General features: G+C 42.3%; 1 protein-coding gene across 5 annotated transcripts in view; it reads right to left on the bottom strand.

The window, feature by feature from the left end:
- Positions 1-5,157: 5,157 nt before the first annotated feature.
- LOC133660186 (triple functional domain protein-like) overlaps positions 5,158-22,752 on the bottom strand; it is a 251,212-nt gene continuing 233,617 nt past the window's right edge. For 4 of the 5 annotated variants that reach the window (XM_062063425.1, XM_062063427.1, XM_062063428.1 and 1 more), the window contains 13 exons: positions 22,502-22,693; positions 22,211-22,388; positions 19,920-20,764; positions 19,044-19,297; positions 18,134-18,263; positions 18,017-18,044; positions 17,342-17,504; positions 12,760-12,881; positions 12,535-12,613; positions 12,245-12,445; positions 8,425-8,563; positions 8,171-8,357; positions 5,158-7,160 (listed from right to left, as the gene is read on the bottom strand). In XM_062063425.1, the coding sequence (XP_061919409.1) occupies positions 6,751-7,160; positions 8,171-8,357; positions 8,425-8,563; positions 12,245-12,445; positions 12,535-12,613; positions 12,760-12,881; positions 17,342-17,504; positions 18,017-18,044; positions 18,134-18,263; positions 19,044-19,297; positions 19,920-20,764; positions 22,211-22,388; positions 22,502-22,693 (2,928 nt within the window). In that variant the 3' untranslated portion in view covers positions 5,158-6,750. Of the gene's footprint in view, positions 7,161-8,170; positions 8,358-8,424; positions 8,564-12,244; positions 12,446-12,534; positions 12,614-12,759; positions 12,882-17,341; positions 17,505-18,016; positions 18,045-18,133; positions 18,264-19,043; positions 19,298-19,919; positions 20,765-22,210; positions 22,389-22,501; positions 22,694-22,752 lie in introns of those variants that run through there. The other variant, XM_062063430.1, reaches the window with a different exon arrangement.

Below are 22,752 nucleotides of genomic sequence, written 5' to 3'. Positions count from 1 at the left end.
CCTCTATGGATCATGGCCGCGGGGCCAAGTTGGCCTGGCCCCTTGGGGCTTAAGATTATTATTTTTGCAAAAGTAGTTTTGCTTGGGTCGCGGCCGCGGGGCCAAGTTGGCCTGGCCCCTTGGGGCCTCTGGCCCCCTGGGCCTGGGCCCGGTAGGCCCGGTCATTAATCCACCTATGACTACACATGTACAGTCACAGGCATTGTGTCCTCTGGAGTTAAAAAAACCCAAAAAAATATGTTATTTTTAAGTATTTCTTGGACCCATTTATTTTTATAAAATTGAAAACTATTTAAGGTAACACAATGACTTTCTGACTGTCTGATCACCTTCTGTTTTGTTTGGAGACGTTTTCAGATATACAGTACAGTACAAAACCCCATCTTGGCAGTCATTTTTTCTTAAATTGTCTTTCTTGCATTTGACTTGTAAAAAAATAAAATAAATAAAGTACAAACAAAGAAATTCAGTTGGATAAATGAATTAAATAAAATGCAATTAAACAATTTTTTTTTTTTTAAATCGCAATACGAAATTGCCTACGGTATTCTGTAGGTGACGTCAGCATGTTGATGCAGGCCGCCCACAGTGGCGGGCCGTGCGTTTCCCACCTAGGCCTTCAGTGATGTCAGACTTCAATGATTACCTCTCAAAATACCGTAATTTATGTCACCACATGACCATTGCTGGAGAAATACTATACAGAAACACATTTACGCACTACTGGGCATTGATCACCTTAACAGTGTACAAAACGGGTTATTTTCTGGCACATTTAAAAAATCAATACACCCGCATCAGCAATTAAAACATACCTTATGTGGTACTGTCAAAATTTAAATTGCAAAAAATATATTAATAGCTCTGAGCTGCCACCTTATCGTGGTAGAGGAGTTTGCGTGTCCCAATGATCCTAGGAGCTATGTTGTCCGGGGGCTTCCATGCAGCCTGGTAGTGTCTCCCAAGACAAACAGATCCTAGGTGAGGGATCAGACAAAGAGCAGCTCGAAGACTTTTATGGAAATCCAAAAACCGAGACTCCGATTTCCCTCGCCCGGACGCAGGTCACCGGGCCCCCCTCTGGAGCCGGGCCCGGAGTTGGGGCACGATGGCCGGGCACAGCCAGAAGAGGCAACATGGGTCTCCCCTCCAATGGGCACACCACTCATGGGAGGGGCCATAGAGGTCGGGTGCGTTGCGAGCTGGGCGGTAGCCGAAGGCAGGGCACTTGGCGGTCCGATCCTCGGCTACATAAACTAGCTCTTGGGACGTGGAATGTCACCTCTCTGGGGGGGAAGGAGCCTGAGCTAGTGCGCGAGGTAGAGAAGTTCCGGCTGGATATAGTCGGACTCACTTCGACGCACAGCAAGGGCTGTGGAACCAGTTCTCCCGAGAGGGGCTGGACCCTCTTCCACACTGGCGTTGCACACAGTGAGAGGCAACGGGCTGGGGTAGCAATTCTTGTTGCCCCCCGGCTCAAAGCCTGCACGTTGGAGTTCAACCCAGTAGACGAGAGGGTAGCTTCCCTCCGCCTTCGGCCGAAATGAGTTTCCTCCGCCGGGTGGCGGGGGGGCTCTCCCTTAGAGATAGGGTGAGAAGCTCTGCCATCCGAGAGGAGCTCAAAGTAAAACTGCTGCTAGTCCACATCGAGAGGAGCCAGATGAGGTGGTTCAGGCATCTGGTCAGGATGCCACCCAAACGCCTCCCTAGGGAGGGCAAATCCGACCGGTAGGAGGCCACGGGGAAGACCAAAGACACGTTGAGAAGACTATGTCTCCAGGCTGGCCTGGGAACACGTCGGGATCCCCTGGGAGGAGCTGGACGAACTGGCTGGGGAGAGGAAAGTCTGGGCTTCCCTGCTTAGGCTGCTGCCCCCGCGACACAACCTTGGATATGCGGAAGAAGATGGATGGATATTAATAGTGAAAAAAATAAAGAAATACAATATTTTAACTCACAATTTGTAGAACACATTCAACGCCGTATAAGCCAGTGGTACCCCTCATCGTCGGATGATTTGAGTGGAAATGGCGGGCGTTTCCCCATTTCATCGCCGGAACAGCTGAGCTAGCTTCCGGGGTTGGCTGACATCGTCTCACAAGTTTCTCTTTAAATATCCTTCTTGAAAATGGCCTTGCATATACAGTATATATCTGCCACCTAATCAATGTTTTGTTGTCCTTCTTTGTGGGTCAACACTTCCTGCTTCCTGCTAAATTGCAACTTGTGATTGGATACTCACTTTGGAATAACAAGTAAGTCTTTAATCACAGTCTCGTTAACATCAGGCTACCTAGATAGGCTACTGTCAACAACTTGTGATTTGATTGGCTATTGCAACTGTCTATCAACTGTATGTGTTCTCAAATTCATCCGCTAACGGACCCGGGTGTGGCTCTGCTGATCTGCATACCACCGCCGCGGCTCAAACCAGTGAGTATCCAATCACAGGAGGCGTAAATGTCAAGTGAAACGTGAGGCCAGCTAGAGGGCCTTACAACTCGTGATCTGATTGGCTATCGCAATTATCTATCAACTGTATGTGCCCGTTCACTTACAGTGCACTGCATTGTTGATTCTGAAGGCACTTTGGTAAATTTCATACAGTATGGCAACATAAGCTAGCTGAATTCTGATTGGATAAACACGCTAACCTAAAAACAACAGCACTGCAAGGAGCATACCGTATTTCCTTGAATTGCCGCCGGGTATATAGTATGCGCATGCCTTGATTTACCGCCGGGTCAAACTCGTTTCGCGAAATAATTAGCGCATCCCTGGAATTACCGCCGGGTCAAACTCGTTTTGCAAAATAATTAGCGTATGCCCAGAATTACCGCCGCGTAAGTCACGATAAGGAAGCGGACACAAACGAAATTATTTCAAACGACGGTGCTGTAGTTTTGGACGTACATGTCGACAAGGGGACGGAGAAATGGACGACGCTGAAGATGAAGAGGTCTTAACAACTGATGGATCTCCACAGGATGTAGTACAAGTACCGTAGTAGATGTCCATCAAGGTGCAGTGGGGGAAGCATCTGTCAGCAATGCCGACAGGAACATTTTCAGTTTCTTCAAGTTCAAATGATATTTTCTCTCTGGCCTCACGGATGTTGTTTACAATGATTGATAATGTTTGTTGTTACAATCGTAGTTAAGAATTAAAGTAGCATGTTTTATTTTCAATTTGTTTTTCATGCGTTTTTACGTACAGAAAAAATGCGTACGTAATTGTTGAATGACCCCTTGTAAAAATAAAGAGTGTCACGTTATAATTGCCTTTTCAGACCCAAACAAAAAGAACTCCCGGGATGATTCATTGTGCTTTAAATTTTATTGCGGCATTAAGCGATGTCATGATGGTATCCTTACATCACACTCAAATTTATAAGCGCATGCCTAAATTTACCACATGCCTTTGGTAAGCGCCGGAGTGAGAAGAGGTTTTACATTTTTTAGGAGTGATACTGGATGACGGTCTGACATGGAAATCTCATATTGCACATGTACGGAAAAAGATGTCTAAGAGTATTTTTATATTAAATAAGGTAAAATATATGTTAGATTATAGGGCAATGCGTATATTGTATTGTGCACTTATATTGCCATATATCAGCTACTGTGTGGAAGTGTGGGGGAACACATATAAGAGTAACACAAAGGCAATGTATCAACTACAGAAAAGAGCTATAAGGATTATTCATAAAGTAGATTACTTAGAACACACTAACATATTATTCATTAATTCGGGTTTATTGAAATTACAGGAGCTAGTAAAGTTACAGACATTATGTGTCATGTTTAAGGCTAAAAGTAAAACATTACCAGCAAATTTACAAAAAATGTTTGTCATCACTTCTGAGAATGAAGAGCATAGAAGAAAAGGTCATTTGCAACATCAGTATTCAAGGACAACTTTAAAACAAATGTGCATATCATTGGTGGGGGTTAAACTATGGAATTCTCTTTACAATGAGATAAAAGATTGGAAAAATATATTCCAATTGAAAAAAAAATATAAAGACAGAACAATAAAATCATATGGACAGCCATAAGTGTTTACATTTTGCTTTATATTTATTATTTTACTTATTTGTTGCCTGGTTTTGTATTTGTTTTGTATCATCCCGAGAGGTGTATATTACTTTTGTTTTTTTGTTCGGTTTGTACTTCATGAAGTTTTGCACTTGTGTATTTTTAGTGTGTTTTTGTTTTATTTGGATGTAATTATTGGTTTATATATCATTAAGTAACACTATACTTATAAGTATTAGGTTGAAGGGGGCAGGAAAATATAAGATTTTTCTTCATCCTGCTCCTTCTCAGGCATTGATGTGTAACTGTATAACTGAATAATTGTGGTATAATTGTCTATCAAAGATGCACATCAATGAAGTAGATAAATAAAAATTAAATCAAATTAATTACCGCCCCGGGCGCTAATTCGAGGAAATAGGGTAATATGACATGAAGAGAATATGAATATTTTAGATATTTAGGGAAAGTAAATAAAAAAATACTTTTATCTTTAATTATGATCATGATTCCTGGTTATGTTAGGCCTTTCTGGTCCTGACAGCACACCACTGCCCGCCCACATTTTGGACCTAAAAGTGGGCCCTTTAAGAAAGTGTTGAATTACATTTATAAAAACAGTTTCATTGACAAATATTGATATTCATTTATATTGTTATTTCTCATTATGACAAGTGCAGCTCCGCCCTGCTGCTAATGACCTTTGCTCGCTGCCGCCATGTTGGAAATGTTCAGTACTTTGCCTCGGAAACGTCTTCAAGCAAGCCGGTGTGCCACATTTCATTTCCCTTGTGGCTCAAACTCGCGGCAACATCAGAAATTGATTCAAGTTTTAAAGCTAACGGTTGTTGAACTTCATTGAACCAACTTATTTTTCTTCATGGTGTTATTAGCAGTTTGTTGGGCTTCCTCACACATCCAGAAACATTACACATTACGTCATTAAAGACAAATCATCATAGTTTGAGAAAAATCTTACCCGAGTTGACGTTGCTCACGACCATTACATGACCACAAAAAGTACCAAATAAACTAACAGTATCGTTGTAAAAAAAAACAAATACGGACAAAGTGCGCCCCCTGCTGGCTGTAAAGAGGCACGTGAGGCATGACTTGCTCCTTGAACGTTTTTAATGGCAAAATAACACGACAAACGTAAAATATTTACAACACTTAGTGACATGTAAACACCATCTTCTGTACAGAGAAATATACATGCAAAAGTAAAAATGACGTCATCATACAACATTCAAATGGACATTGCCGCATTGTCAGTGTATTTAAAAAAAAAGAAAATAAATGAAACAGTCACGTGACTGACGGTTACATCCTGGCTGGTCCTCTCTGTACAATTTTACACCACCAGCAAAGAAGAAGTTGCCTTTTTACTTAGTCATTTCTTTACAGATGATGTTACTCAATCCGATTGTATTTTAAGGAACCCAGAAGCACGAAGATAAATAAAAAATACTGTAGAACTATTTATTTAAATTAGTTGGATAGGTTTAGTGTTTTATTTTCTTTATTTAGGAAAAGGGGAAATGTTGTCTCTTATTTTCCAAACTATTGCTTGGAATTGAAAACACAGAGCAAGCAAGGTGAAGTCCAGCTTTTCCTCAGCGATTTAACCATTATGAAAACAGTAATAAATACAAATAAAAAGTACTATGCAAACTCTTAAGTTCACTGTGCGCTCTATAAGTTAGCATGACAAATCATCATAATAATACTGGAAATCAAAGCATCGACAACTTTGGTATTGTTACGGAAACATAATGACGAAAAATGAAAGCGTAAGTGCCTGATTCTTTTTTTAATAGATACACATTTCATACATTTTTGCCCCCATGCTTCAATGGGATTTTGCAGATATTAATACTGAACTTAATACAAAAAGAGTTAACACAATACAGACGTTTATCGCAGTACCAGGTACGCACAGTACATGCTTTTTTGTCTTCAAAGAATACAGCTACAACACAAGTCTTCATAAATAGTTGCATACATGTTAAAGCTGCAACATTGCACATGGGAACCGACGCGGGATGAGCGCACGTCTACGTTTGTTCGTCACTAACATTCTGCAAACAATGTCAGACTTTTGTTCAGTGGAAACGAATGAAAAAGCAAATTGATTTATTTACAAATAAGGCGGACGTAGGCGGAGATCATAGAAGCTTTTTGTTGGTTTAGTTTGTGCTGGAGACGACAACACGCACTATTGCGGTCAAAGTAACGACGATGGAAAACAAGGTTTAGCCTACGCGGTGCTGGAAGCACAAGCGGAACCTCCTTATTGGGCGCCACTCGGCTTTCACTTTGTCCTCAGACGAACTATAGAGCCTTTGTTTCCCCAAAAGGTCGAGCATGTTTGTTGCCTAACTGTACACAGTTTGACTTACAAAAAGTAATCTCTTTTTACAAAAACAGCCTTCTCTTGTGGTCAACTAAAAGCAGCCTGACTATACAGTTTTCTATTTCCTCTTTGTCACGCTATCCGACCTGCAAGAGAAGCCTTGTCTTCATGCCAAGTCGGGGTTGGACATCTCGCACAGATGCCAACAGTTTGTTGTGCGGGCGTACGTGCGGTACGCCAAAGTTTGGAAGGGAAGGGGTTTATCAGCAGATGTCAATCAGTCAGTCAGCAGCAGCTTGTGGATCGGCAAGGGCGAATGTTATCAGTGTGGAAGAAGAGCAGGCGAGGTACTTCCTGTCACATGTGGTTGAGCAGGCGGCTGTGAAGGAAGGCCTTCAAGGTCCCGATGGGCCGTACGTCGTTCTGGTGTTTCCGTCTCTCGATGAAGGAAATGAGTCTGGACGTGTCCAGGTGTGACGCGCTGTGATGTTGCGATGTCGGCAGTGGCTGCGTGGCGTACCTGCCGTCCCTGTCTGTCCCTCCCGGAGGGCGGAGCCAGGGGTCCTGTAGGCAGTATGTTGCAGACGGCCGCCGGTCGGACTCGCCCTGCAGTAGCAGGCACACAAAATCACGGGCGGCCACGCTCACGCCTTCGAAGTAGTCCTCGGGGAAGCTAAAGTCCAGGCGGCAGATGTTCAGACACGTCTCCTCCAGACTCTCGTCCAGGAAAGGCGATGCGCCACTCAGCACGACATAAGTCAACACACCTGCAAGTCATACGTGCACCAAAATGAGTACAGCGGTCCGTCAACTTAGGAGTGTTTTGAGATAAGAACTGTCGCCAAGATAATTCTTATGCTATAAGTTGTAAGCAAACATTTGAGTTAGAAACATGCCCGCCATTTGGCACAGCAAATGTCACAGTGAACCACGTAAGGTCCCGATCAAAACATCCGGTCTTACTCGCTAACATTAGCTTATAGCTAGAGATCAACATAACTTTGTTTTCTAACCGTGGGAAGGAAGAAAGTGTGTGTGAAAGACAGTGCAGAAAAAAAGAAGGGGATAATTTTAATCGAATTTCAAAAAGAAATGATTAAAAATATGACGGAGCGTGTCGTCCACTTGGTGAAGCCATTTGAGCAAATCACTGCTGGTCTGCACCATACTAATGTCAACCAAGATGGGTAAAATAGTATTTAAACGGCGGATTTTGATGCATAGACAATATGGAAAAGCTGCTGATGGTGTATTTGACAGAGAAGCAGCTGGTAGGAGATACTCTACAAGTCCGCTCTCCAAGGTAAACGTTATAAATTATTACTACATTACTTCAAAAAAATATTGCAGTTGTTAATACTACATTGTGTTGTATTGTTTTCATACAATTTTAAAACTATGAAACGGATGATATACTTTTAAAAGGCATGTTACATGTTAAAGTAGTTCTGTTTTGTAGGGGCATGCACTGATTAATTTGATTTTCATGAATTTCAACGGCAAAAACAATGATTTGAGATACAAGTGTTTTGAGTTAAGTGCTCTGTCACAGAACCATTTAAGCTTAAGAGGTACTACTGTCCATTGCTTTGATTTACATCATCAGATTTGAATACAATTACACTGGAACACATTGAAACCTCAAATGTTCTTAAAATTCTATGTCTTACAATTCCTGATTCGATTAAAATATGGAAGACATTAGCGTAGTACAATTATTTAGACATAGACGTGTACTTTTCTGACAGAAAATTCTGTGTTGTAAAGACAGACAGACCTAAGCTCCACATGTCAGACATCAGCGAGGCAGGCTGACCCAGGACCAGCTCGGGGGCTGAGAACTCTGGGCTCCCCACGAGAGGATGGATGTAGGAAGAAGGCGGGTTGAGCTGAACAGCGTCGCCAAAGTCCGTGAGCTTCACCACAGGCTGGGAGGAGACTTGTTCCACCACGATGTTCTCAGGCTAGAAAAAAAAACATGAGAAATGTGCTACAGTTCATTGTTTGCGAAGATGTGAGAGATGTGTTTACTTTGAGGTCCAGGTGTGCTATCCTCCAGCCATGCAGGTATTGCAGCGCTTCAAGAATATCTCGAAGGTACAGCGCCACTTTCTCCTCCGTCAGGTTCCCCCAGCTCACAACGTAGTCCAGGAAACGTCCCTGGTCGGCCCTGAACACAGCAGCCATTACATTATTAGTACCTCGGTTTTTCATAAAACCCACATTTTGTATGATTCGGTTTGCAACAAAGGTGTTGCCGGGATTTTCGTCTTGGTTATCATAAAGCCAAACATTGTACGAAACAAACTAGTCCGTCTGCCCTCACAAATATTCTGCAGAATCAAGAGCCCAAACAAAGAATCTTACACATTGGTGACTCAATATTTGTGCTTTGGTTTATTGAGTACGAATGCAAAGCATGACACCATGGGGCCAAAGGAAGTTGCAAGTGAAAGTTTTGATAAAGAAGGTGAGAAACACCATTGCATTCAAGAAAGAACTTGCAGCAAAGTACAAAGGGGTTAACTTCTCCTCCTCCCTCTCCACTTCTTGTTGTCTTTGCCAACAAATCTTTTAATAAATGTAAACGTGATGTCAAATGTTCATTTGTCATTTAAATGTATTCTTCACTGTTTTCAACATGTACAACTGTAATTGTTAGGGGTGGTGTCCTGATACAACTTTTTCACTTCCGATATTGGAGTCATATTGGCTGACACCGATATTAATCCGATACGATATTAGCATAAATCATAGTACTAAATGTTTTTAGTATTTTGTCAAAAATGTTTGATCAACTGAAATTACTCAGAACAACGGTGTATGTGAAAAACACTCACCTAATGGCAGATTTATACTTTTGAACTAAAGTGATGTTTTTGACGTAGTGGTCACAATAATCTATTAAATTAAACTCATGACAGTACGTTGAATGATGCGGACACGTTTGTTAGTGGATACTTTTTATTACGCTTCTGCTTTGGAGATTTTGTATTTGTAAGTAATATGCAACTATAATTATTTGGTACTTGTTTATATTGACAAATTTCATGTTTTTGCAGCAATATTTTTCAATTAAAGATGCTTATTAAAGCCTAGCTAGTGTGTATTTGTGTGCTGAGCTGCTGTGTAGCTGCAAGCTCCTAGTAGCCTATAGCTTACTGTGTTTACTTTTTGTGAAAGACTTGACTAAAAACTAGAAAATACCAACTGTGTGCTTATTGGAGGACATCTAAATGTTGACTGGCTGCCCAGCTTTGCACAATTAAACACGCTGCAGGACTGCTTGTATCGGAGTGGTTCAAGTTTCACTGAAAGTTTCAGCTGAAAGGGAAGTCTGACTTCTGTCCGATTGTATTACGGAAAATTTGCAGTCATAAATCATCACAATGTACTCCAACTGGCATCAACTTCTTTATGATGCAGTATCCATCCATCCATTTTCTACTGCTTGTCCCCCTATATACCATAAACAAACAAAAAATCACGTTCAGCTAAACTTATCTGTGCTTTAAGATACATTTCACGTGTAAGAAAAATGTCATAGCTACATCAAAATTGGAAATAATATTAAGCTCCTAGTTACATTTACAATCACACAAACATGTTTCAAATATAATTTTGTTTGCATAAAACAAAGATGGAGGCGTATCTAGTGGCACCTTGATTTATACACTCCTCACTGTATAAACTTTTCGATTTATGAATCACAGACCAAATAAAAATAGGCTTATGTGTACAAACCTTGTCTCAGTGTACGGACGTTACATCCACCTATGGCTCCCAGCGCAGCCATTTTGTGCTCGGCAGAACATCCATCGTGGGCGGGATGATCGATCGCCGCTCTTCGTTCAGTGCTGCTGTTAGCTACTGCGTGTGCCTTTTAAGTGTTTTTTAGTTTTTTCACGGTGTTTTTCTGTTTGCTATCTCAGAAACCAATAGAAAAGTGCAGTGTGGTTTGAAACATTCAGGAAGTATCCACAACGTTGTCGACAATGCCTTTCCCCGTTCCCCTCTCTTCCTCTGCACGCAAAGAAGATTAACCAACAAACTTTTTTATTTTTTATTCTAATCATTGTAGAAACCTGGCTGTTAAAGTTAAGGAGTTTCGTAATTTAAAACGAGTTGCACCACAGGGCTAGTGACAGTGTGTGTGCGTGTTGGCAGGGCGGCTGCGTATGAGGGCGGCTGCGTATGAGGATGGGTCAGCGAGTTGTTATTAAATCGAAAGTTGATCATCACCCCTTTGTTATTTTTGTTGTACAATACTGTAAAGCAGGGGTCCCCAAACTTTTTGACTGGGGGGCCGCATTGGGTCAAAACAATTTGGACGGGGGCCAGGCTGTATACATATATATATATTAAATATATATATATTAGAGATATATATATATATATATATATATATATATATATATATATATATATATTTTATATATATATATATATATATTTTATATATATATATATATATATATAAAATATATATATATATATATATATATATATATATATATTAGGACTGCGAATCTTTGGGTGTCCCACGATTTGACTCAATATCGATTCTTGGGTCACGATTCGATTCAAAATCGATTTTTTTTTCCAATTCAACACAATTCTCGATTCAAAAACTATTTTTTCCCGATTCAAAACGATTCTCTATTCATTCAATACATAGGATTTCAGCAGGATCTACCCCTGTCTGCTGACATGCAAGCAGAGTAGTAGATTTTTGTAAAAAGCTTTTATAATTGTAAAGGACAATGTTTTATCAATTGATTGCAATAATGTAAATTTGTTTTTAACTATTAAATGAACCAAAAATATGAGTTATTTTATCTTTGTGAAAATATTGGACACAGTGTGTTGTCAAGCTTATGAGATGCGATGCAAGTGTAAGCCACTGTGACACTATTGTTCTTTTTTAATTTTTTTTATAAATGTCTAATGATAATGTCAATGAGGGATTTTTAATCACTGCTATGTTGAAATTGTAACTAATATTGATACTGTTGTTGATAATATTCATTTTTGTTTCACTACTTTTGGTTTGTTCTGTGTCGTGTTTGTGTCTACGCTCAATTGCTCTGTTTATTGCAGTTCTGAGTGTTGCTGGGTCGGGTTTGGTTTTGGAATTGGATTGCATTGTTATGGTATTGCTGTGTATTGTTTTGTTGGATTGATTAAATTAAAAAAAAAAAATTAAAAAAATTAAAAATCGATTTTTAAAAAAAAAAAGAGAATTGATTCTGAATCGCACAACGTGAGAATTGCAATTCGAATTCGAATCGATTTTTCCCCACACCCCTAATATATATATATATATATATATATATATATATATATATATATATATATATATATATATATATATACATATATATATATATATATATTGGATATATATAGCGCACTTTCCGCACGCGCGATGATGTCACGTTATCGATGAGAAAATGCATTTTTAGACAATATGATTTGCCTGAGCGGCTAGGAGAGACCGTGAGTAGCAAGCGGTACAAAGTGGATAAGAAAAGACAGAAAAAAAAATAAAACTTTTTTTTTTTTTTTAATACTTGGGACTTAACGCGGGCCTGATTTTGGACGCTGGCGGGCCGTAGTTTGGGGATCCCTTCTGTAAAACGTTTATATTGTGTTCAAAGTGTACAAACATTTACTAAAATATGGACTTTTGTCAAGGATGGAACCCATTAGTAATGTTTACATTGTTTCTTATGAAGGAATTTGTTTTACTATGCAAACTTTTCTTTTTACGAACCCTTTTCAAGAACCAATTAAGTTTGTAAACCGAGGTTGCCGTGTAAGGTACAGTGTATGCAGCGAACGTACTTACATCTCTAGTATCAGGACATAGCTGCTCGTCGTCTCGTACGTGTCCAGCAAGCGGACCAGGTTGGGATGATCCACCGTCTGAAGGAGTCGGATCTCCTGCAGCACCTGTTCCCGACGCAGCAGCTTCTTGTTGACATGTTTCGCCGCCACCGTCCATTTGCTCCCTCGCTGGTCGCACCGCTTGGTCACCGAGAAGCGGCCTCTGCAAAGTGCAGCAACACTTTATACTGCATTTCTTTGAATACAATGTGGATACTGCCAGTCTAATGGTTTTGATTATCGAATTCGTACCTTCCGAGTTCAGAGATATCAGTGTATTGGGACTCAAAACCACGCTTCCAGACGGCACTGCTGTTATCATCAGGAGTTCCTGAGAAAATACAAAAGGTTTAGTAAGGACACAAACAACACACACGCACAGCCAATTATGGCCATGTCATCACCACCTGCTGAGCTATTAGGAAGGAGCGCTTGTCAATAAGGTGTTTCTTTTGGTTTACACCAATAAAGGCTCACCTGACACTCTGAGGCTGGCAGTGGAGGTGACAGAACCTGCTGCGTTCATAGCGACACAGGTGTACGTGCCGCTGTCCTCGTCAGACACCGCGAGGATACACAGAGTCGCCTCTCCTGTCTCACTGCAGGAACACACAAGTATTTAATCTCTTTTTGAGCTCATTTGTTGGTGCCATCTGAGCTGCACAGAATATATGACACAATGCCACATCATCAATAAAGGAGATTTTAAATAGGAACAGGTAAGCTAATTTTTAGCTACAACACAGGTGTCAAACTGGGGGCAATAAAAATCAATGTGCCTGACTTTCAGCAAATAAGAACCCTGACTAACTTCAGCATCATTACCCCATATTTGTCATATACTCCCTGGGGGTATTTCAATCCACACTAGAAGCCACAGTGGTATAGGATGCATTAATAGAAGGAATAGCTTAATTTAGAAAACGACACCAACGACAACTATTAAACTCTGTCTTTGGAAAATAACACAATAAAGATTCATGACAACACAGTCAAAAGTCAGAATTGTAATGACAACAAGGAATACTGGAAGGGGAAAAGTGTACTCCTCAGGCGCATTGTCAGACTTCCGGATTCTGCGGAAGACTCCCGGAATTTGCCCTGGTCTACAAACACCCCAACTGAAGTTGCAAATCTCCAGCATTCTGGTTTTTTAAGTGCAAATAAAAAATTGCAGCTTTTGCCCGGATGTTAAAACGATGATGAGGAGACGGTCAAGCAACAATATCTTTATTAAAACGGGACAAAACAACATCCACAGCTGTCTCAGCGTGCATACAAAACTGCTCTCTCCCTCAGCTTCCCTGCGCTCACCAAACACGGCACATTTAAGGACTCTAGTCCTGTCGGAAAATAGAATTATTTAAGCAGAAATGAAGCAACACAAACGCGTACATTTTTGAAAAATGCACATTTTATCCACATCAGTCTTTAAAAAAGTAAATCCACAGAAAAATACATTCACGGGCTGCCATGCACATTTTTTCCAAGCCAAAAAAGCAACTGGAGATGACTCGTACATAACATCTCTGTAGTCTGGGAGACAACATGAATGTTTTTTAACACTCGAGTGTATATATTGGAGACATTGTCATCCTTTCAGATACATTTTTGCTCTATTGGCTATACGTTTGGTTATGTTACTTCAAATTGAATGAGAGAGTGTTTTTTTATCCATCCATCTTCTTCCGCTTATCCGAGGTCGGGTCGCGGGGGCAGCAGCTTAAGCAGGGAAGCCCAGACTTCCCTCTCCCCAGCCACTTCGTCCAGCTCCTCCCGGGGGATCCCGAGGCGTTCCCAGGCCAGCCGGGAGACATAGTCTTCCCAACGTGTCCTGGGTCTTCCCCGTGGCCTCCTACCGGTCGGACGTGCCCTAAACACCTCCCTAGGGAGGCGTTCGGGTGGCATCCTGACCAGATGCCCGAACCACCTCATCTGGCTCCTCTCGATGTGGAGGAGCAGCGGCTTTACTTTGAGTTCCCCCCGGATGGCAGAGCTTCTCACCCTATCTCTAAGGGAGAGCCCCGCCACCCGGCGGAGGAAACTCATTTCGGCCGCTTGTACCCGTGATATTGTCCTTTCGGTCATAACCCAAAGCTCATGACCATAGGTGAGGATGGGAACGTAGATCGACCGGTAAATTGAGAGCTTTGCCTTCCGGCTCAGCTCCTTCTTCACCACAACGGATCGATACAGCGTCCGCATTACTGAAGACGCCGCACCGATCCGCCTGTCGATCTCACGATCCACTCTTCCCTCACTCGTGAACAAGACTCCGAGGTACTTGAACTCCTCCACTTGGGGCAGGGTCTCCTCCGCAACCCGGAGATGGCACTCCACCCTTTTCCGGGCGAGAACCATGGATTCGGACTTGGAGGTGCTGATTCTCATCCCAGTCGCTTCACACTCAGCTGCGAACCGATCCAGCGAGAGCTGAAGATCCTGGCCAGATGAAGCCACCAGGACCACATCATCTGCAAAAAGCAGAGACCTAATCCTGCAGCCACCAAACCAGATCCCCTCAACGCCTTGACTGCGCCTAGAAATTCTGTCCATAAAAGTTATGAACAGAATCGGTGACAAGGGCAGCCTTGGTGGAGTCCAACCCTCACTGGAAACGTGTCCGACTTACTGCCGGCAATGCGGACCAAACTCTGGCACTGATCATACAGGGAGCGACCAGGATGAAAACCACACTGTTCCTCCTGAATCCGAGGTTCGACTATCCGGCGTAGCCTCCTCTCCAGCACACCTGAATAGACCTTACCGGGAAGGCTAAAGAGTGTGATCCCACGATAGTTAGAACACACCCTCCGGTTCCCCTTCTTAAAGAGAGGAACCACCATTCGGACTCAATGTCCAGCACCTCCCTCGTGACATGTTCAAAGTTCTTCCGGAGGTGGGAATTGAAACTCTCTCTGACAGGAGACTCTGCCAGACGTTCCCAGCAAACCCTCACAATGCGTTTGGGCCTGCCAGGTCTGTCCGGCATCCTCCCCCACCATCGCAGCCAACTCACCACCAGGTGGTGATCGGTAGAAAGCTCCGCCCCTCTCTTCACCCGAGTGTCCAAAACATGAGGCCGCAAATCCGACGACACAACTACAAAGTCGATCATGGAACTGCGGCCTAGGGTGTCCTGGTGCCAACTGCACATATGGACACCCTTATGTTTGAACATGGTGTTGCCCGACGAGGCAACGTGGGTTCCCCCTCCAATGGGCTCACCACCCATAGCAGGGGTCATAGAGGTCGGGTGCGATGTGAGCTGGGCGGCAGCTGAAGGCAGGGCACTTGGCGGTCCGATCCTCGGCTACAGAAGCTAGCTCTTGGGACGTGGAATGTCACCTCGCTGGGGGGGAAGGAGCCTGAGCTAGTGCGCGAGGTGGAGAAGTTCCGACTAGACATAGTCGGACTCACTTCGAGGCACAGCAAGGGCTCTGGAACCAGTTCTCTCGAGAGGGGCTGGACTCTCTTCTACTCTGGCGTTGCCGGCAGTGAGAGGCGACGGGCTGGGGTGGCAATTCTTGTTGCCCCCCGGCTCAGAGCCTGCATGTTGGAGTTCAACCCGGTGGACGAGAGGGTAGCTTCCCTCCGCCTTCGGGTGGGGGAACGGGTCCTGACTGTGGTTTGCGCTTACGCGCCAAACCGCAGCTCAGAGTACCCACCCTTTTTGGATTCACTCGAGGGAGTACTTGAGAGTGCTCCCCCGGGTGGTTCCCTCGTTCTACTGGGGGACTTCAACGCTCATGTTGGCAGCGACAGTGAAACCTGGAGAGGCGTGATTGGGAAGAATGGCTGCCCGGATCTGAACCCGAGCGGTGTTTTGTTATTGGACTTTTGTGCCCGTCACAGATTGTCCATAACGAACACCATGTTCAAACATAAGGGTGTTTTTTTATGTTCAATTTTAATATTTTTATTGCAGATAATTTCAAATATCATCGATACACTGGGAAATCTTTTTAGCACCAGTTGAGTAGCACCGAGACAAAAAAGTCCTCAGGGACTTAAGAGTGTATAAAACGTTATTGGATTTATATTTTTTTTAACTTTTTTGATTAGGTCTCAACTTTAGTCCTAAATAATAATAACAAACATGTCAAATTTTTTAATATTATTTTAGTCAATTAAATTTGACCCAATTATGTCAGTTTTTTGGTTTTGAAAAATGTACATAAAATAAGTTATTATCCATACAGTAAATGTTAAAGGGCTAACATACAGGGGTAAAAAACATATAGAGAAATACACATAAGATTAGTAACACAACTAATTTTGATTGTTTTTTTTGGGTTAGGGTAGGTACATTAAAAACATTTTTAACTGACATCTTTAGGTCAAATGGGAATTCAAAGGGTTAAAAAACAAACATGACATGGTTGCTATTTTTTTTAGGACTGAAGTTGATTGAGAGATTTAAGCAAAAAAAGTTGAAAGAATATTAATCCCACATTTTTTTGTATACACTCCTAACTGCCTGAGGACTTTTTGTCTTGGTGGTACTTAACTGCTATTCAATTTTGTATGCCCAAAAGGGTTAATATCTTCTCCATAACGGTGATTTAGTGGGAGTTATGAGCTTGTTTCTTTTCCATGAGATGATCCCCGGCAGGTTGGGGGAATATACCTTATACCCTCAAACTGCCAGGGACTGCAGATGGAAATTAGCTTTTGGCTGTAATCTGACACATATACATTTGATATGTTCATTAATGTGCATTGTCCCATACAACAAAGATAGAACAAAATATCAGGAGTTTTAATATACATATAAGAAAAAGCAATTTGGTGTGTCTGGTGGGACAGCTGAAACTTAATGTTTCTCTGTGGTCTACTAGCAAATGTGTCACAGATCGGTGTTTGGGCACCACTGATCTAAGGTATGCTTTGAATTTTGGCTCCCTGTGCAATTAAGTTTTGACACCCCTGATATAGAAAGTGAAAACAAAATTAGATAATTCTAAAAAAAAAAAAACAACCTCTGACTAACATGAAGAAAACAGTATCCCCATGTGATTCCAACCACACAGAAGCACAGTCAAACATATTATTTTACCTGTAGGTGATGCTGCACTGTTCGTTGTTGCCAAGAGTGTCGTTGTCTCGCCCTCGCCAGGTGATGGCAGCTCGGGGTCGACCACTCACTCTGCACCTCAGAGTAACAATGTCGCCACTCTCGCATGCTACATCGCTAAGCGGGATGAGGAACTCTGGAGGAGCTGCAAGGGAGAATTATAGGAGGCAGAAAACAAGAAACTTGTTAATTAATTTAAAGTGCATTTTTGTTGAATCATACATTGGAATCCATAAAGGCTAATGCCCGGGCCGTCATATAAAGGTTTGTTTTTAATTTAGCCTGCTTGTGACACCATGTCAGAATGATATCAGGGTTACCAAAATATATCATAACACAGGTGTTTGTTTTGGCTACTCAGTACTATATATCTAAGTCAGCAATATGTTGACTGAAATAAAAGGAAAATGGAAGAAAACAATTGTTAACCTAGTTTTACACTTGCAAGAGACAATTCAGAACAATAACAATTGTGTTAAAAATGTAAAAATGTTACTTAAAATATTGGCGGCACATTTAGAGCATGTTTTATTGTTGCTTTGAGAATTATTTAAAAAAATTAACAAGAGGCTGACTGTGTCCCAGAATAGAAGTTTGTCTTCAAAGGTTCCACTGCAGTTGCAAGTTTTACACACACATTCAACAACTGAAACCTACCATCGTAGATGGAGTTGGTGTTTAGAAGCTGCAACGTAAACACAGAGACAAATATAAATGACCAGCACAAATTATAGCTGAGAAAGAAAAGAACTGAAGATGATTTCCACTCTCCACCTTGCCAGAGACTTTGCTGGCCAGATTGTCCTGAGATTTGCGGTAGCCGTTCTCCAACTTCCTGCCCTCTTTGTCTCTTTTCTCGGACTTGCGGCGGATACGAAGTGCAGTATGCCAGGTAAGTGATTTTCTAAAGCGGAGAAAAGAGATCAACTTTGACCACCTTTGTATGACGTGTTTGTTTATTTATCTAACACATTATTTAAAGAGGACTTTTATGCTGCATTTTGTCTTTTCTGCTTATACATGTTGTTACATTGTTGAATACTTGTGTTAAACAATTATATCAAATCATAAAGTTTACTTATTTTGGTGTGAGCTTGCACGTAGTTTTGAATGTTTCTGTTCGCAGACTTTTTTGCAGTCTGGTTACATTGTGATATCACAGCATGGTGGATGTACTTATTTGGACATTAAATCAAGCTATCAGCCTGAAGGGAAGGACCTACCCTCTGCTTCAGGCTTTGAGGAAAAAAAAAGGTATGATGCAGGATTATTTTAATCTAATCTTGGCATGTTTATAGCAACACTGACATACAGTGACATAAATGCTGCTATATCAGCTTTTTTTATGCAGAGACGTTCGGTGAGTATGCAGGTATACTTAATGATGTGACCGGGTGAAACTATATAATGTTATTAAGTTTATTTTTGACTGTCTAGAAAAAAATAGTGGTGATGACCTTAAAATAGACATTTAAACAGTGTAGATTTTCAAAAGATAAATGATGATAGTTCTGGAGAGGATGGGGCGTGGTTTCATTTGCCATCTGAGAATGTCTTCACAGATTAAAAAAAACGGGTTATTAAAGTGACTGCGGTGCAAAATTTACACCAGAGCATAGCCAATACATATTATCTGTAGATTAAAATAGTCATAGGTCCCTTTTAAGTGTTCTGGTTGACTTACTTGATGGTTCCCTCTGTGAGTTCAGGGATGGTGGAGGATGAAGTATGTCCTAATACAAAGCCAGGAATCCATCCCTCAGCTGCAGGGCAATGCTCGTTGGCAGCCCGATATACCAGGAACATGTTCTGCTGGTTGCTGGCTAGTATTTGGACCACTTCACCCTGCGCCACGCTGATCTCATCTTCCTTCACGGCCACATAGTCTTGGGTCACCAACATGGTGGACACACTGCTGCTGCTGCTACTGCTTTCACTCTGTGCAAAGACCACAAGAGAGAGGAAGTTTGCAAACTACCACCACCAGTCGCTTTAATTATCTGCTTTCCATCAATCAAATGTATGATTTGATTGACAACTGGGTTCTTGCTAAAAAGGCTAACATGCGTTAATGGAAATGTTAAAGTGCTTTGAATATCGCAGAAGCATGGAAGTGTTTATGTCTTCAGTGATGAGACAACCCAGTCTGAAAATACAAAAGTTTATGTTCAGAGTGCTGTTGAAAGAGAGAAAAGATGTTGTGCATCAAAGAGTTATTTGTGTGTTGGTTTTCAGTACTAGGATTCCTTCTTCAAAGAAAGACTTGAAAAAGTAATGCTGGTAAAACATGAAGTTTAGATTGTGAACAGCAAAGCTGAAAGATACTGTCAAGTGGAAACAGCTTCTCTATGAATTAGATTTTCCGTTAGTATAAGTTTGTCACACACAGACTCTCCGTGAGGTTAGTGCACTCGGGTAGCCGTTAATCTCCAATGTAGTAGTCGGTGCAAGCCATTCTCAGAGACAGTGGTGTGCTGACTGACTGCGGCCAGTCAGTGAAGGCGGGGTTAGTGGCGGTGAGTTGCTTCTCTGAAGCCATGACCCCGACTTGTCCTCTTACCCCATTGCTCTGGGTGGAGTGTATGGACTGCTCGCTGGTGGAAGAGCATGTGCTCATGCGGTCTAAATCCTTACTGTGGGTGGAGTGGCGGTGATGAGAGGAGATCCCCCTGCTGAAAGACTCCCCGCCACCAATATTGTCACCCATATAGGAACTTTGTCGCCGAGTAGGAGAAGGAGGCACTGATGGGACAGTAGCCCAGAAGGGGTGACCTTTATGAGCTGGGCTGGAGGGGATTAACGCTTCCTTTCCTCCTCCAGGGGATTGAGGTGACACCAGTGGTGAAACTGTCCTAATTCGCGAGTTCTTCAGGGCCAGATGCAGAGGAGCTACAGCCATTTGTGGGATAGCGGCTGCTTTTTGGCTTTCTTCAAAGCCTCCTCTCTCCAAGCTGCCTGATGGTCTGCTGCTGTTGTTACAGTCGCCTGCGTCGCTACCATCAGACATGTCCATCTTACGGTCCTCTGAATTTAACAGGTCGCCATTTGAATCGGTGTCGGAATACAAGTTAGAGGGGTTGCACTGCGGGTGGCACGGTGACCACGTACCTGCTGATCTGTCGGGCCCTTCAGGGCCCGGGGGGTGGTGGTGGTGGACTGGCTGGGGGAGGCGCGAAGAAGGCTGGGGAATTCTTGAGGGTCGGGAGCGAGGGCCACACAGGGAGGAAGAGGAGTTGCCTGCTGATCCTCCAGAGCCACCGCCTCCACCACCACCTCCCAGACTGGTGGTACTGGAGGATACACTGCCTCCTGGAAGGCCTCCGGTACTGCTGCTACTGTTGGGTGGACCCCCAGGCCCGCTGCCACCCACGTGATTCCTCTGGTACTCTATGGGGGACGTCAGCGCTATGGGAAGCAAACCAAACAAATGCTTGTCAATTTCATTCAACGTTCATATTTGTGAAATATTGCTGAAACCTATCCCAGCTGACTTTAGTTGAGAGGCGGGATACAGTTTTGACCGGTCGCCAGTCAATCACAGGGCACATAAAGTATATGACAAATTGATGGAGCTGTCCGGATCCTGATCATGGGATCGGATCAGGGGCCGATATTGGACTTTAACTGACCGCGATCAACCAGCCCGATCTTTACCACAGCGTTTACAGCGCTAAAGATTGTACTCCCGCAAAAGATTCCTTCAGAAGGGACGCACACTTAGGGAGACGCAATTTTATTTCCATATTCCTTGTTATACACATGGTGTCGCGTAAATTCCAGGAGGGTACGTGCCTTGCCAGAACACCAGGTCGATTTTGGGAGCAAGCCAGCAACAAACTATTCACTATTCCTCTATTCACAGTGTGAAGCCGCTTCTAAATACTAATCCTCACCACAATGGCGGTAAATAAACAAAGCTTCTTTCAAGAATCATTATTACTGGAGGACTAGAGGAAAAGGAATGGCTAAGCAAACTACACACACACACACACACACACACACACACACACACACACACACACACACACACACACACACACACACACACACACACACACACACACACACACACACACACACACACACACACACACACACACACACACACACACACACACACACACACACCGTGCAGGACAACACAAGAAGCTAACTGCTAAAGCTGCAAAACAAAGTAGAAGTGATCAAGCCAGATGTCAATACTATCGATACCTACTATAGTATTAGTCTATAAACGGTACTAAAGTGATTAGATCAATATTTTTCTTGTTTGTGATTTGATTATTACAAAATCATTGTTTTGGGTCAGTTTTGTTATTATTTACAAACCCAGGGCATATGTCTCTGGATACAGCAAGGGTTTAAGATGACTGAAATAGGAGCCAAAAGTAGTTTAAGCATTTGTTTAGTTATTGTGGACCAGCCACTTTGCTTTGTAAAAAAAAAAGTACAGTATGTATCATTCAATACACAAATGAAAATGCACCATATAGCAAATTTAAGATAAGTTTTATAAAAATATGTTGATGTGTTTACTTTAGTTTTTGCTGTAAAAAAATGTTTGGTTCTATAATCTATTGTCAAGGTATCAGATCGCGACTCAAAATCGGATTGGATCTAAAGCCAAAAAATCATCGTACTGAAGGCCAAACATGTTGATTTGGACATCCCTACAAAGAACCAAAGAAACTCACACCCCCCGGTGTATTGTGATTCCCGGAATGAGGAGAACATGTGGAGAACATGCGGGTACAAACCCGCACCTTCTTACTGTGAGGTAGACGTGCTAACCACTAACCAAACAATTAATAAAAGATCATTTTTAAGTTTAGCTGGTCGTTCATCTCTCACCGTTGAGAAAATTACGCTGGTTCTCCAGTATCTGGCTGACCTGGTGCAGCCAGATTTGACTGACTCCAGGGTTCGCCGAATGGAGGGTGTACCTCTCCACGTTACCAGCAGATGACTTGGAGGTCAGTGTGAACTTGCAGGGGTCTTCTGCATTTTCTTCCAGACCCAACCAGCTCACCTGTGTGCCAGAGAGGGATGAGAGAGATACAATGAAAATCACCATGCCTACAACAAAACAATGAAGGGTTTAGGTTATGTTCTTATGTATTAATTATATAGTAACAGACTAACCTTGATGCTGTTCTTGAAGAGGTAGCCTGGAGTAGTGAAGCCCTTTTTCTTGTCCAGAGGTTCACTGAATATAACAATCTGCTCAAAAAGGAAGATTCTTCTCTCTTTCATTCTGGACAAAAGTCCCCCATCCTGGTCTGATACCAAAAAAGTGTCTTGCAGGAGTAATCTGCCCTGTGCTACAATTTTACCCTGAAGATAGAAGGAGAGCATAGTCAAGTGTGAGTGAAGTACGATAGTACAAACTGACA

The sequence above is a fragment of the Entelurus aequoreus genome, linkage group LG11 (assembly GCF_033978785.1).
Source record: "Entelurus aequoreus isolate RoL-2023_Sb linkage group LG11, RoL_Eaeq_v1.1, whole genome shotgun sequence".
Lineage (NCBI taxonomy): Eukaryota > Metazoa > Chordata > Actinopteri > Syngnathiformes > Syngnathidae > Entelurus > Entelurus aequoreus.
Note: the sequence above shows the minus strand (reverse complement) of the source record. Positions and strands in the feature narration are given on the sequence as shown.